General features: G+C 34.1%; 1 protein-coding gene across 8 annotated transcripts in view; it reads left to right on the top strand.

Annotated features, from left to right (window-relative positions):
* THSD7A (thrombospondin type 1 domain containing 7A) overlaps positions 1-15,593 on the top strand; it is a 257,860-nt gene that overhangs the window by 191,436 nt on the left and 50,831 nt on the right. For all 8 annotated transcript variants that reach the window (XM_085538562.1, XM_085538563.1, XM_085538566.1 and 5 more), the window contains 4 exons: positions 2,810-3,044; positions 6,037-6,152; positions 8,173-8,305; positions 9,441-9,544. In XM_085538562.1, coding sequence (XP_085394688.1) covers positions 2,810-3,044; positions 6,037-6,152; positions 8,173-8,305; positions 9,441-9,544 — 588 coding nt within the window. The remainder of the gene's footprint in view (positions 1-2,809; positions 3,045-6,036; positions 6,153-8,172; positions 8,306-9,440; positions 9,545-15,593) is intronic.

A 15,593-nucleotide genomic window follows, 5' to 3' on the forward strand; every position in this document is an offset into this window, starting at 1 on the left:
TTATAAGTAAAACTCTATCTGTTAAACTAGCCTTTCATTTCCAAATGTGCTTTGCCAAAGTATTCAAATCCAAATAGAAATGCTTCAATTCCAACTGTTTTTTTATACCTTAAAAGGATCATTTTTAATACTGCAAAATAGTAATTTACAGTCATCTATGTATTTATTTATATGAAATGTATTTAGTGTGAGTTGTCCCTTTTTCTCATAACCACATTTTTTTTCCCAACAATATTAATTATTTTTTATATTCCTATCAAAACTGTCCTCATTCGGTTCTGTGCAGCACCGATCTTCTTACTCTATGCAAATGTTATTAAGGATATTTCTAAGTGCCCTTAAATTGAGGGTGCACAAGGAAATGCTGTCTTTCTGGAGAGAATGACACACTTATTCAGACATAAATAGTATGCTTTTAATATTAATTATATTTAATACAGTTGATAATTGTATCATTCAGCATTAGTATTTCTACATTTTGTCCATTCATCATGCAGTTTTCTTCATTATTATTTTTATTTGAACGGAATTGGATTCCCATTCAGCTGAAGACATTCACACTCCTTTTTTTTTTTTTTTTTTTTTTTTTTTTTTTTTTAACTTACAAGTCAGTATCACTCATTTTTTTTTTTGCCTGAACCTGAACATATCTTTCTTACATAGCTGTCAAAATTGATTATAAGTTTTCACTTTATTCTTAGATACCTTAGGAACTGGTGATTATGGAATCCATTCCTGAAGAAACACTTCTTGACCACCCATAAACATTTAATTTATAAAGTTTCTTGAATTTATGAATTTCCCACTTGTTTTTTTCTGAGGTAACCTCAGATGTCAGTAATTAGTTTAGAACTTAAAAAAAAAAATAAAAAAAATCTCTTCTATATTCTTGTTTCTTTAGTCCTTATACAAGAAAAACATTTTTAGTCTCCTTCTGTGGATCTGTTTTCTCTCCTATTCAAAAAGCTTTGGGACTATCATTTTTGTTTTTATAAAATATTCTCTATTTCCTAATTTTCTTGCCTGCTGTATTCCTGTCTGCTGGTGATAAATTGAATGATTTTTGTTTCCTGAAGGAAGCTACTTCAATGACTTTTTGGGTCTTTCTATGTAATGATAATTTTGTTTTACTTTTTTTTTTTTCTTTTTCTTTTTCCGTTTTTTGTCCAAATTTAAATAATAGGGCTTTTTCTTGGCTTTATGCCTAATGAAGTATTTTTAAAGCAATTCTGATCAAATTGAGTAAAATCCATTTTGAGCCAAAACAAACTTAATTTTAGTCATTTTTTAATCACATTCACAAGTTGTAATGTGTCTTATAATCCTCTTTCACAAAACTTATTAATAGATAGTCTTTTTCTTGACTTCTCAAATAAAGTGATATTTTCTTGGTTGCATTACTGTCTTTCAGACTTAATTTAGAAATTTAAAATATCCCCACGGAAAAAAATAAAATAAAATTGGATTTTATCCTGTGGTGTCATTAGATAATCCTTTTCCTCATATTTGCTGCAAAACTAAAACATCCACAAAAGTAACTTAGAGTATAAAGCACTTTTGCCTCTTGTGACAGTTATTGGTGTTTGCATACTTGAACTAGACATTGATTCTTGTAATTTATTTATTTGTTTGTTTAATCACTCCTAATAATAAGCGCTTAAAATCCCTTATCTCTTGCATGTCTATAGAGCAACCTAAATTTCAGTGGTAGGACAGAAAAGCTGATGTGCTTCCTGATGCGTGCATGGTGTGAGCATGTGTTTTTCTCCTCAGAGAAAATTAATGTATATTTCATCCTCAGAAGCACATAAAAAGCTCTTTCAGTTATCTCTCTTTTCTACAGGATTGTTCTTGTCCTTTAGGAAATAATTTTTTAGGTAGACTTTCTGTGGTTTTCCATCACCTTGGGAAAGGAATCCTGTTGTTCTTGAAGTTTTAAGTAAATTCTTAAACTTAGATTCTGTGTGTCTAGCAGCACCAGAGATTGAGCAAAAATGATTTGTACTCACAGTGCAAGATATCTAGTATCATATGATCAAGCTTGGTAAGAAAGACCTCTTAATGACTTATTCAGGATTGGGAGGCTAAATTAGCTTTGAAGTGTTTGAATGTAAGAAACTGAACACATATGAATTTGGGTACAACAAAGATAGCATTATTTGAGCTTTTCTTCACAATTATGAACACATGAATGCATTTTAATCTTAACCTGCAACAGCTTTTGTTATCTCAGTCTAGACCTGAAATTGCCAGCTGTGCCATCCTCTTAGGTAATTACGTAACATGGAAGAATATCCACTGGGAAGTAGGACAAGAGCTTCAAAAATCTTTTTAATTGATCCATGAATTAGACATAAACAGTGGTCTCTAGAGATACATAGCTAGCACACTTAACCATTTATTCTGCCTAGAGCCTTCTCATGTTTTTTCTTACAACCTTTTACGAAACCCCAAAATAAAAATGCTGTAGACTAACCCAAAGATATTAAGTAAAATAATGTGTCAGATTATTTATGATTATTTTATCATCTTCATTATATGAATTTATGTTTGCTGTCCATGTATGTTTGTTCTGTGTAGTATACAAACTTAAGTTTGACAGAATTAATATTTCGCATATGAAGATGAGGAAGAAAGAAAAACTTAATTCATGTGATTGAAATAATACAATTTCATCAGTTTTTGTTTGTTTGTTTTAATAAATCACTATTTTATTTTATTTTATTTTATTTTATTTTATTTTATTTTATTTTATTTTAATTATTTTTTTTCCCATTACATGAACTTATGCCCTGTTTTATTGTTCCAGGAGGAGTACAGTGTCCAAATATTAGTGCACTACAGGAAACACGCAGCTGTAACGAACACTCTTGCACTGTGTATCATTGGCAGACAGGTCCATGGGGACAGTGCATAGAGGACGCATCTGTGTCTGCTTTCAACTCCTCTGCAAGCTGGAATGGGGAGGCCACCTGTTCTGTGGGGATGCAGACAAGAAAAGTCATCTGTGTGAGGGTCAACGTGGGACAAGTAGGCCCAAAAAAGTAAAGACCTTAAAACATTATCCTTTCATACTTTGATTTGGATTTTGCTGGTCTAGATGTGTGCACTGAATGCATGTGAAGACAAATGGCCCTCTCAAACTTTGTGCTCTTACAAAGGAACAATTCATATTTTAAAAATACAAAGCTAAAGCTATTAATGGCCTTTGAAGTACTTTTCAAGCTATTGATTTTTATGGGTGATATCTAGGTGACTGTGTTGACATCTGACTGCATAACCCAGCTGGCTGCTTACCATCATCAGGCTGAGTCAGGATGAAAGTCCTGAGGCACGTGTGTGGTGTGAAGGCAATATAGCACTATTTCTGAGATAGTTCAAGTAGTTCAAAACAGGCAGTATATATATTAGTTAGGGAGTAGGCAGTATATATATTATATAGGCACTATATAGATTAGTTAGGGTAGTTCCACGCATAAGCATTTTTGGGGGGGTCAAATTACAGTGTAACCTACTTAATAGCACATTCTCAGAATCAAACTGAGGTCAAGCACAGTAAAGTTCTGACAATTTGACAGATCTTCTTTCAGATTTTTCCCCATATAATTTTTTTCTGAGGATTGCTTTATCCCAGTGGTTTAATTTCTCAGCATTATTTATGACCAGGGTTAAGTACAGATTAGCTGCTAGTTAAATACATTTGATGATATCTCCATGCAGTTCGTCAATCTGTAAATAGATCCTACTCAGGAGAGATTTAGGGCTGGAAGAGCTGAGAGCAGAGGTCTTTTAGAAAGTTCATGAAGCAGCTGTTCTTACACAAAATACTTGCACAGTGCCAGCCATTCCTCGTGTTATTCAGAAGAAATGGACTTATTCCTAATCTGCTTTAAACAAAAGTATGGGAAATAATACCAGACCACTCTTTAACCTAAACTGTTACATACCTGCAATAATTTATGTTCCATTCAGTCATAATACCATTATATATTTTATTTAAAAAATGCTAATGATTTATCTTCCTTTTTAAATGTTATCATCTCTGCCTTTAGCCTGGCCTTAGAGTTTTAAGAGGAGGACTGTTTTATTGCATAAATGAATCAAGTGAAATGAGAAAAATCTTGGTTTATCTTTCAGATTGTCACATTAAAATCACCAAATCATTTTTAAAGAACCAGACATTTTACATGAAAATGTAAATAGGAATCGTGCTTTAAACTCCTCTTAATAAAAAAGATTACTATGGTATGATAGAATCAATATTATTGACCTTATCTACCTCACAAGTTATGGACTTCAGCTTGTATCTATTCTGTTTAATTTGACCTTGAGTAAGAAATGCCAAAAAAAAATCAATACATTGCTGTAAGCCATATATAGTAAATACAAACAATATAAAAGATAGGAATGATGTTCTAATTGAACTAATTGCCTTGCCCAAGGATCTGAAATTACTTTTTTTTTCTTTCCTGAAAGATGAAATTGTAAGTGAAACAATGAATGCATATAATGCAAACTTTTCTGTATTCTTATAATTTCTGTCATTCCTTACACAAAAAGCTAATAGTAAGCTTCTTCAGAATCATTGAATTCATTTCAACCCTAGAGAAAAAAATCTGAGAATGTAGACACTGCATGTGATTGCTGACAGATCATTTTGATTGTGTATAACGCACCCACTCATATGTCATCTGGTTTTATGAATTTCATGCAAGCAAAAAGGCAAAATTTAACTTAAAAAGGCAGAGTTTATGAAGAGGTGATGATCCTTCACACTCAAATTATAGGAGAGAAGGATGGATGGAGGTGTCGTTATGAGAGGGCCTTATTACAGCCAAGAAGTTGGTGCTGATTTGCAATAAATCACGTATTTTGAGAATGGAACATGAATTACTCAGAGACAGCCAATGAGCTAACAGATGATATTGCCAAATAACATTTCCCTGTGGAGCTGCAACAACTATTTTCTTTTCTTTTCCCCTATTCTTCCCCTACTGACACAGGTGTCATTCTATACTAGCAACAAAGGTCACATTTTCTTCGCAGTTTTTCATTAGACTTGCCAGTGTTCCCTCTAGTCTGGCAGAAAAGATACCTCATGCTAGCTAACCATTCTGAGTTGATCCAATCCAATAAAAAATTAGTATCTCTCTGGTCCAAAATGCCTAGTAGTTAACAAGAGGAAAATCACAGTAATGTGTATTTTTTTCTAATAAGCCAAAAGCTTCAAAATGTTGAAGTGATGTTTTTTGTAAATCTTCTTGCAATCTTCTGACAGTCCTTGCTGTGCACTTTTAGGGCAATACCCACTTTGAAATTATATTAAATATTTGCAGTACTTCTTCAAAAGCTATTGCATCTTTCTGAAGACAGAACACATTGTAGAGAGTTGATTCTGCTTAATGAAAGAATGGGAACACTGAACCCAGGAAATGATCTGGGTTAATGAGCTCCGTATGTGGCTGTTTAATAATCCCTTTTATATCCTGATCAAGCCTCTTCTTAAAACAAGCAAGGTTTCCTGTTCATTCTGACAGTCGTTCAGTCTCATTGACCAGACCTGTTTCAAACCCTTTATAGCTCCTATCATAAAATCATGGCCAGCTTATACCCAAACGTGAGCTTACAGTGTTATTATATCAGATATGTCTCCTGCCAGAATTTAAGTAAATTCATGAAGAGCTAAATATATATTTTGCTAAGCTAAGCAAGATGGCTTTTCCTTACAGTAATTTAGAAGTTTGAAAATAACACTCAAAATGAAAAAGGCTAGAATGATGAGAGAGAAACCATACCGTTGAGGTTTGTTTTGTTTTTTTTTAAATTCAGTTTCCAGGTGTAGAATGCACCAGTTTTGACTTGCTTCCACCGGATATATTTAATTTCTAACAGGTTTTGTTTCTGAGCTCTGTCCTGGTGAGTTCTGGGCAACTAGCTGTCAGCTTGCATGCATCCAAGAACTTCTTGTGATTCACCACTTCACTGCAGATCTATCATTTCTTTGATAATGGTTTGTTTGTTTCTTTTTTTCCCCAGATGCCCTGAGAACCTCCGACCAGAAACAGTGAGACCTTGTCTGCTTCCCTGTAGGAAGGACTGTATTGTGACTCCATTCAGTGACTGGACACCGTGTCCTTCTTCATGTCAGGAAGGTAATTTTGTCCATTGTGTTCTAGTGGACAGATTTTAAGCAGTCAGACTAACTGTTGGTTTTGGCAGAATGCTTCTACAGACCTCCTCCTTATAGAAGATACAGCTGACAGAGCTGGTACTGCAGCTGCTTGGAAAAAAATAGTGTTTCTGTTAATGAAACAATATAGAACCTTTTTAAAATTTGTTTCAAAAGCTTTTTATAGCTTCTAGTTACAGACTCCTGTCTGAAAAACGCGTTAAAGAATGTCTTCTATTTTCTCTTCTATTTATTTTTACATTACTAAAATCTCTTATGTTTTCCCCTGATAAGTAGTAAATGCCTGTATATCAACAGAAGAGATACTTCTATAACTGCAGAATTATATTTGTATGTATTTGAACGCATTATAAAACACTTGGATTTTATCTTTGAAATTATATATGCTGCTTGTTCATCAGAAAACCTGAAACTGTATATCCCTAGATGCATACACATATAATTTTGGCAAAACTTGGCAAAAAGGACTTTCGCCTGTCCTTACCCCCAAAGTAAAATGAAGGAAAATGTAAAAAATTAAGCTCATTTTTAATTGATATTAGTGTTCTGGTTTAAACATACATTGTGATACCATTTTAATACATTTGGTAAAGTCCTTGACAACAGTAGAGGTCTCACTTGAATTTTTATTACACTGTAGTTGTAGATAAAGTGATAACTGGATTTATATACCCCTCATTTTACTGCTTTATCTCTTTCTCTCTTTTAAGTTAAAGAGGAGTTATTTTACTAGTATGTACCATTAAAGAAAGTCTGTTATAACTCTTGTTCCGTGGAGTGCTTATCCCTGTGTGATGTAATGACACTGAGTCGAACAACATTTTCATACTTCTACACAATTTGTATTTCATGGGCTTTACCCATTTGTGTCAGCACTCCAGTCAGCAGATATGGGCTGCATGTCTGTCTTGTCCATGTGCCAACTCCCGGCTTGTCCTGGAGCTGGCTGACTCAGGACCAGAGACTTTCCTCTGAGCTGAAAAGCAGCCAAGTAATGGAGAACCACTCCTGGGGTTCTCCTACTGCTTGCTTCTAATTATGATTGCTTGGCTGCGGTCCAGTAAGCTTCTAGGTTCAAACTGCAGCTGCTGTAGTAACTCAGCAAAGCTGGTATCAAACCAGTCAGTCAAATGTTTGTGCTACTGCTCTCTCAGATAAAAAAAAAAAAAAAAAAAAAAAAAGAAGAAGAAGAAGAAGAATGAAAACCCAATATTTTTACATAGTAACATCTGCACGTTACATATCACTATAAAATTAATATATATTTGAGGGGTTTCCCTTCATATTCTGCCTGAAGCAGAAGGTATCCGAAGCTGATTAAAATCAAAACTCCTGAAAGGATCATTTGCTGTTTATCATTAAGAATAAATTATTATAATAATTAAAAACTACAAACTGTACATTTATTATAAAATGGGAAAATAAAACTTTACATTGATATGTAGTGTATGCTCCTTTGAAATATTTTTTGTATCCCTAGCTAGTGTAATGCTACTCCCAGGTGGAAAAGAAGAGCTAAAGCTCAGTGCAGGGAGAATCAAGAGTGTAAATTAAATTTGTTATATTTCTGACTATAGACATTAAGAAAAGACAGATTTTCTGATTGAATTAGTTAGTAAATGAATAAATAACAAAATATAATAATTTATCTTTTTAAGTTTCTGTTTTTAGTTTTGCATGATACTAATTAAAGCAAATTTATACTTTGAAACTGAAGTGCATCAGCAAGCTTATCTGGTTAGTTTTGTTCTCTTAAACACTGCATTCTTTTGTACATTATTACTGTTGTTTCTTTCTTCTTAGCTCTGTTCCTTGGTCTTTAGCTGAGATAAAGTGTTTTATCTATTGGGATAATTTTCTGCTTAATAACAAACTGACATGTCACTATTTTGGTGATTGACTCAAATACCTGTTACTATTTTCCCTAATTATTGCCATTCTTATATAATAGCAGGAAAAATAATCTCTGCTGTTCTTTTCAGGAGATGTCATAATAAAGAAACAGTCCCGTCACCGAGTCATTATCCAGCTCCCTGCTAATGGTGGTCGTGAGTGTCCGGACACTTTATTTGAGGAAAAGGAATGTGAAGCTTCTCCTGTTTGCTATAGCTACAGGTGGTGTTTTTCAACATAACAAAGCTTATGCATGTTTTGTCAGCCTCTACTGTCTGCTAAACTTTGTTGAATTCCACTTCTTATGAAAAATAGGATACATACATCATTAAATCGAGGTTTTTAAATGGATGCATAGACCCAGTGGGACCCACAGAACACGGGGCCCACTATTTATGTTTCCTTTTCTTAGAAAGTAATAATATTTTTTTTTTCCAGTTTATTTGCAAAAACATTGCAACTAATGAGAATTATTTCAAGATAAGACTTTCCTGTCAATTATTTTGAAATTTTGTATGATAAAAAAATACTTTCATATTTAAACGATCTGAACCAGTGAAATGCTAGCGCTGTTCAGGAGAACTGAGTTGTACTGCCATGCAGCAGGACTGTATTTGCATTTTCCATTCCTATTAAACCTGTGATTATCTGCCAATTGGTACATCCCCTAATGTGCACAGTTTTTTGTGTTGGCTTAATATTCACCAGAGAATGCTGGTGATTCATAATTTCTTGATGAAACTTTTGGAGCAGTTTGCAGTGTCTGTATGAATAGCATGGGAAAGCCTAGATGCACTAGGTAAAATAAGAAAGATGAGGATTTTTTATGCTTTAATTTATATGTTTGAATCAGTAGCCAATGTTTGGTTTCTCCTGTAGATAGAGAACAGCCCTTGCTAATTCCCGTGAAAGAACTTGTTGCAGAGAATTGAATAGAGGCCTTGAATTTTATTTCAGCCCCAACATATTGAGATTAAAGAAATATGTTGCTTTCATCATCTGGTAAAAATTGTTCTTGCAAATTCATTGGGAAGCAATACTGTGTGTAACTAAAAGATATGAAAATATGTGAAATTACAATGGGAAGCCACCACAGTGAGTATTCCAGACGACAGATAAGTGAATTTGAAACCTTTTATTTGTCAGTACCAGAGTCAGAGGAATATCTTTTAAAACACTGTCTGTTCCTCATCTATTTAGTATTTTCATTACCAAATTTTACCTGGGCTAGTTCATGATTATTTGCTAATTAGAAGTAAACTTGCTTATGAGTGATAGAGTAGGTAATTTAGTGACATGGCCTCATACTAAAAATTTCTTCTCTATTTTTCCTTCTCTGTATTTCCATTTATTTCAGGTGGAAGACCCACAAGTGGCGCAGATGCCAGCTAGTACCATGGCATGTGCGCCAAGACAGTCCAGGAGCACATGAGACTTGTGGACCTGGGTTGCAAGCAAGAGGTTAGAACCTTTCATTTATTCCTCAGAAGTCTGCAGCTGTACTGGGGTGGAAAATGCCATAAAATTCAGTCATTGTAGATTAACAATAATTTGATTTCTGGGGATCAGCAGAGGAAAATACTGAATGCTGATATAGTAGCATGCATTCTAACTGCCATTTGGCAAATGCTTAATTCGTAAAATATCAAATTTAATTTATTTTTAAATATAGATTCTGTACCAGTGGATAACTCATGTTATTATTATTTCTTAAGTTTATTTCAACATAGTTACCTGAAATAAGTTTTGCAGGGGTGCTTGTGGAAAGTATTTTGTCAAGAAGAATTTAAAAGGAAAGTGAGTTCATTTTAAATTCTTCTTTTTATGCCAAAACTTGTGCAAATTCACCTGTAAAAATAGGACATTTTTCAGCTAACATTGTTATGAAGACATGTTTAGGAGTGTATCCACAAGACCAGATGTAAAACTTTTGTTTCTTGCAAGTGTTTTTCAAAGATGGTAGGGATGGGAGAACCCTACAGTAATTTTGGACTGGAAGACCAGGGTTTTGGACCCCTCAGACCAGATTCAGTTTTAAACTCAGATCTCACCCTGGCTGGACCAGATTGGGAAGAATCATGTCCCATTGAATTTTGAGTATCTCCAGCGATGGAGATCAAACAATTTCTCTAGGTACTTGCTACATTTCTTGTTTGCTTATTTGCCTATAATAAGTTATTTTCCTAATAACTAATCAAAAATTTCCCCTTCCACAATTTGCGTCTGTGACTCCTTATTCTTTCACTTTATACCCCTAGGAGGAGTCTGAATCTCACCTTTTTATACCTTCCAATAGAGCATAAAGATTGTAGCTGTTGAGGGCAATGAGAGCACAATAGGTGTAGGACTTAACACCATTGAAGTTCATGTGGTTTCTACCATCCTATTTCTCAAGGTAGTCAAGGTCCTCTGAGCAGTAGCCTAACTCTTCATTTAGGTGCTGACTACTTCTCTCAAGCCGTTGTCCTCAATTTTGCTGAGGGTGCTTTCTGTGTAGATTGTTAAAGATGTTGACCACTAATGTGTCGCTCTCTTGAACAGCTGCCAGTTGGGTTTCAAATCTACTGATCCTTTCAGTCCAGTGACCCTGACATTTTTTCTACCATTTGCATTTGGTTCAATATAATTTTAATAGCCAAATCCAGCTTTATGGTCACCCATCTACATAGAAGAAAATGTGTATTTATCAGAATTGTTTATGTGTGACTATAGTAAGGAGATGCTTTTAGGTGTATTAAATAAACTCAGTCTGAAAGTAATTACAGTTCCCACTTACTGTGTTACAGTAATTGAATTGCTTTGAACTACTAGTCAACCCTGAATTTCAGGAATGATTTTTCTTTTGCCTTTGCTGAGTGCAAACTTCTACCTGTTAAAACAACGTTTGCTCAGCAGATTGTAGAATTCCTAATCAAGGGCATTGTTAACTGTAGAACTGAAATGAATGGTCATTAATTTCCTTGAAGTACTGAAGGAAGTTATGGTATAGTAAAAAAGTCAGAGAGTGAATCTTAAGCTAGTAACTTCTATCGATTACTCAGAAGGTGTTATTGGAGATCAATTTAGAGCTTACCACAAAACGAAACATGAATGTTTTGCCTATATTGCCAAGATGAATGTCTTCTGACTGTGGTAATTCTTTCAGAGTTCTGTAACTAATGTAGTCTGTGAGGGCTTCTCTAGAAGTTTATAGTTGTGTTGTAGTACCTAAATCTGACCGCTTGGACTCAAACTTGTTAGTAATGAAAGGCAGCTAATTGGACTCTATTATTCGTACATGTCTTGAGTTTCAAGATGGATTTTTTTTTTTTTTTTTGTGTTGTTGATATTGTTTAGTTGGTGGTTGTTGAGTTTTTGTTGTTGTTTATTTGCTTGTTTGGTTTTATGCTCCAATTCATTCATGTACAGTGTACACATACTGAACAATATGTATTTTTGAATTAATGGGCATGCAGTTTTTAAAGCTGTTGAAACAGCTTGACAGTATTTCCCTCTGGTACTTCGCAGAGTTGCTAGAATTTGATCTTAGAAAGTATAACACATAAGACACACAGGTGTCTTATTCCTACAAGGAGATATAATGGGATAACTCTCTAGTATTATGGGATGGTGTGTAGGATGAGCATCCTTAATTAAGAAACCTGGGAGCAGCTAACCCTGAAGGGAGTTGGTGTCTTTTGTAGAATTCTGTAATTGTTCCTGAGGTTAGGAGGAAATATTTTTCTTCTGGTTTTTTTTTGTTTGTTTTTTGTTTTGTTTGTTTTTTTGTTTTTGTTTTTTTTTGTTTTTGTTTTTTGTTTTGTTTTGTTTTAATTATTATTATTTTTATTTTAAGTCTAGAAAGTGTACAAAAGTTATTATAAAATTTATGAAGGAAGGTGAGTTCATTTATCAATGATTCTTTCTGTCACAGTCCAACTATCTAAATATCTTCTGGGCTGTTGTGGTTAAATTTACTAGCATTAATGCCAGAGTCTTTTTTAGCCCAGTATTTTTCCCACTGATATAAGTGACAAAATTATTATGAATGTTAAATTTAGAAAACATTATGTCATATTTATCTCAGTGTTTTAATACCAACCAATGTGCTGAATAGTCTAAATTGATATTCTATAAAGGCTAAATAAAACTAGTACAGTTTCTGTTTAGGTTGGGATAAGTAAGATATATCCTGATTTATTCAATGACTTTACAGCGAATATGACTTGGAAGTAAAAGCTGAAGATTTGCGCAGAAGTAACATTAACTTTGGAAAATATAATTCTGCAGTTCACTATAATATTGATGTATTTAGTTTGTATTTCAGAAAATTTGCTTTTTGAATGTGGATAGTTTGTTTGAAAAGTTTTATATAAAATGTCTCTAACACAGGGTATTAACATATAAGCTCTTCCCTCCTACTAATTTCTGCCATGAAAATAGCTAAGTGTGAATTTTTAGTGGTACCCATTACCCTGTTCCTCCCTATGTCTCCCTCCCCCCTCTCCTCCCCCACCCACCCCCCACCTCCCCCACCCCGTGCAAGAGAGGATTTAATGCAGTGCTCTCACAGAAGGGAGGCTGACCTGGATGCAATGCTGATTGAGTTCTGCCCCAGATAGCATTACAGAGATTTTACCAGTATCTGAATCTCAAGGAAGACTCTGGAAGAAGTTTTGTCTTCTCTCCCTTCTTATTCTTAGCTTCTTCCTGAATACTTGGCTTCTCATAAATAATGTTTCTATAAGCTACAGAAAACTTTACATGATACCATGTTGTTAAAAGTTCTGTACATCATTTATTTAAAGGCTGTTTTTTATTTTTATTTTATTTTATTTTATTTTATTTTATTTTATTTTATTTTATTTTATTTTATTTTATTTTATTTTATTTTATTTTATTTTATTTTTAATACAGATTCAGAAAAAGCCATGGAAGTCTCTTTATCCACCCCAAAATTAGGAAACGCTAAACACTGAAATATGAAATCTATTTGGCATAACATTTTGATACTTCATTTATTGTATAATACTGGAATACAGATATTTTAACATATACTTAAGCAATTGTTGCTGATTTCTGTACAAACATTTACTATATTTTGAGTATGTAGACATAGCAGAATTTCTTTTTCAATTGAAAAAGAGTTCTCACTGAAATTTCTGATGCTTGTAAAAACATAAAAATACATGTTCATTTCTAGTTTGTAGATTGCTCCAAAAGTAGTGCCTCCTATTTCTTCCCATGGAAACTCCAACAGCTACACAGAGCTCAATAACACTGTTTGTTAAAGGAAATTGCCAGCTACAAAATGTTTTTTCTCAAAATAAGCACCACTATTAGCTGATTCATGCAGGTGAGCTGATGAAGATGCTCTTCATTTTGTGACATGGCAGCTGTGCATGGATTTCTGGAACCTGGCTTGTCTTTTACATTGCTGTCACCACAGCTGAAATGCACCACTCACCACTGTACTTTGTTCACATCTGCTGTTTGATCTCCAGAATTGTTCAGCAAGTATTAATGAATGTCAGTGGGTGCCATTTTCTCTATCCTGGTTCTGATTTGATTGTCTACACAGCAGTGCTATAACATGTATGGGAACAATAGATGTGTTAAATAAGAAAATAATAGGAAGGTATCTATGCTTTTATCAGTACTTAATATTCAACAAAGCACTGTACCATTCGTATTTTAGTTAGAAATATAATTACATCTGAAAGAAAAACTAAAAGTTAGAAATCATTAAAAACAACTGCTTGAGTGTCTAAACTCAAGTGTGAATAAAGCTGTAGAATATGCATGCATTGCTTTATATCACATCTTTGCTATTCACATTTCCATTCTTCAACCTTTTTGTCACATTGGTCTTGCTTGGCAGAAGAGAGAATTGATCGAACCATAAAATTTAGATTTGTGATTCATTGTTAAAGGCAGCTCTGTTTCTAGCTGCCTTATATAATGAAGGATTTGTTACAAGTCATATCAGTTTAAATGAACATGTCACAAAATTAGAAGCTAGGTCAGTGCAGAGGAAAGAGAAGAAAAGAATTATTATTATTATTATCTTTTTTTTTATAAATTCCATCTAGAAATATACATGCATATCATGGGAAACTATTTATTTCAAGATAGTAACCTAGCACTTAATACCTGAGAAACATATTCATTGTTATAGTCATAAACCTACTTGAACAAGGTAGATAGGCATGATAATTGTGTTTAGTTTTTATGATGAATGAAGATTTACAGTCATATCACTGGTTAAATGTCATTTAACAGTGGGTAAGTAGAGCAAGAATGTATTTCATAATCATAGTAACTTAAGACTTCAGCTTTCTCATGTTCAAAATAGTCATGTGTGGGTGATATGAAGGCAACAGTGAGTCTGAAAGTTCCTCTTTCTTACGGATGAGCACAAGAAAAGCCATGTTTTACTGCAGCAGCATTTATATTATGTTTATTGTCATGTGCTGTTTCTCATTTAACAATAGTAAACTAATCAGATGTCTTGATATGTCATATGAAACATAGAAGGAGGAACACAGCGTGTTAGCAGATTAAAAATACAGAATCTGGAACATTAGAACAAATGCTTTATGAAATCAGGCTTCTAGTATTTTATAGTGATACAGGCTATAAAATGTACTGAGGAACAGAAGAGAAACCTGCTCAGTTAGGGTGTGCTAAGGAGACTGCTTTGTAATTCTTATGTCTGACATTTATTAGCACATAGATAACTTCAAAGCAGAGGTCTATTCAGAGAGCTTTATTAGCATATGTAGTTCAAAATTATGAACAACTGAAGCAGTTTTACATTATTCTATATTTGAATCTTAATATGTTGACAAACATCAGCTCCTCAGTTCTGAAGGAACTTGGAAATATTGTTCAAATCCCTTTTGAACTGTATAAGAAAGTCCAAGGAACTTGCTTGCTAAAAAGGACTGTTTTGCCAGTAGTCTTTGCAGATTTAAGCAGGGCTTGTTGGATCACATTCCAGTGCTAGTGAAGAGGACACATAGCAGAAACATCTCTTATGCCCAAACTGTGATAGCCTAATCGCATCATGATGTGTATGGATGGATGCACTGGGCTACCCTGGTGACTGAAAAGAGATTTGCAAAAGGATGTGCAGCCTGCAGTCCTTGCCACCATAAATCTTCCTCAGAGTTTTGTAGGAAAAATGGGATGAAAATTGTGAAATCTGTCAGCAGATTCTCTAGTAGCTAGAAGAAGGTTATTTATAAAACTTAAGCAGAAGCTTTAGTAAGCTTGCTGTCAGACAGAATATCTCAGAAGGGCTGTATTTGATGTCACTGGGAATTGGCCATTATTAAAGGTCTGATCCTGAGGTCTTACCATTCTTCATTCATAGCATGTAAATAGTTATTTGAAAGACTGCGGAGTGGGAGAACTAGAGGAAACTTCCCAGGGTTGCTGCAAGCATGTAAGTGGCCTTGCAGACTTGTTTGAGCCATGGGGAGGCTCAGAGGTAGAACTGATGGTCAAAAGCATTTTCCTCTCATTG

This window comes from Coturnix japonica, chromosome 2 (assembly GCF_054131305.1).
Source record: "Coturnix japonica strain WE chromosome 2, WE-NBRP24, whole genome shotgun sequence".
Lineage (NCBI taxonomy): Eukaryota > Metazoa > Chordata > Aves > Galliformes > Phasianidae > Coturnix > Coturnix japonica.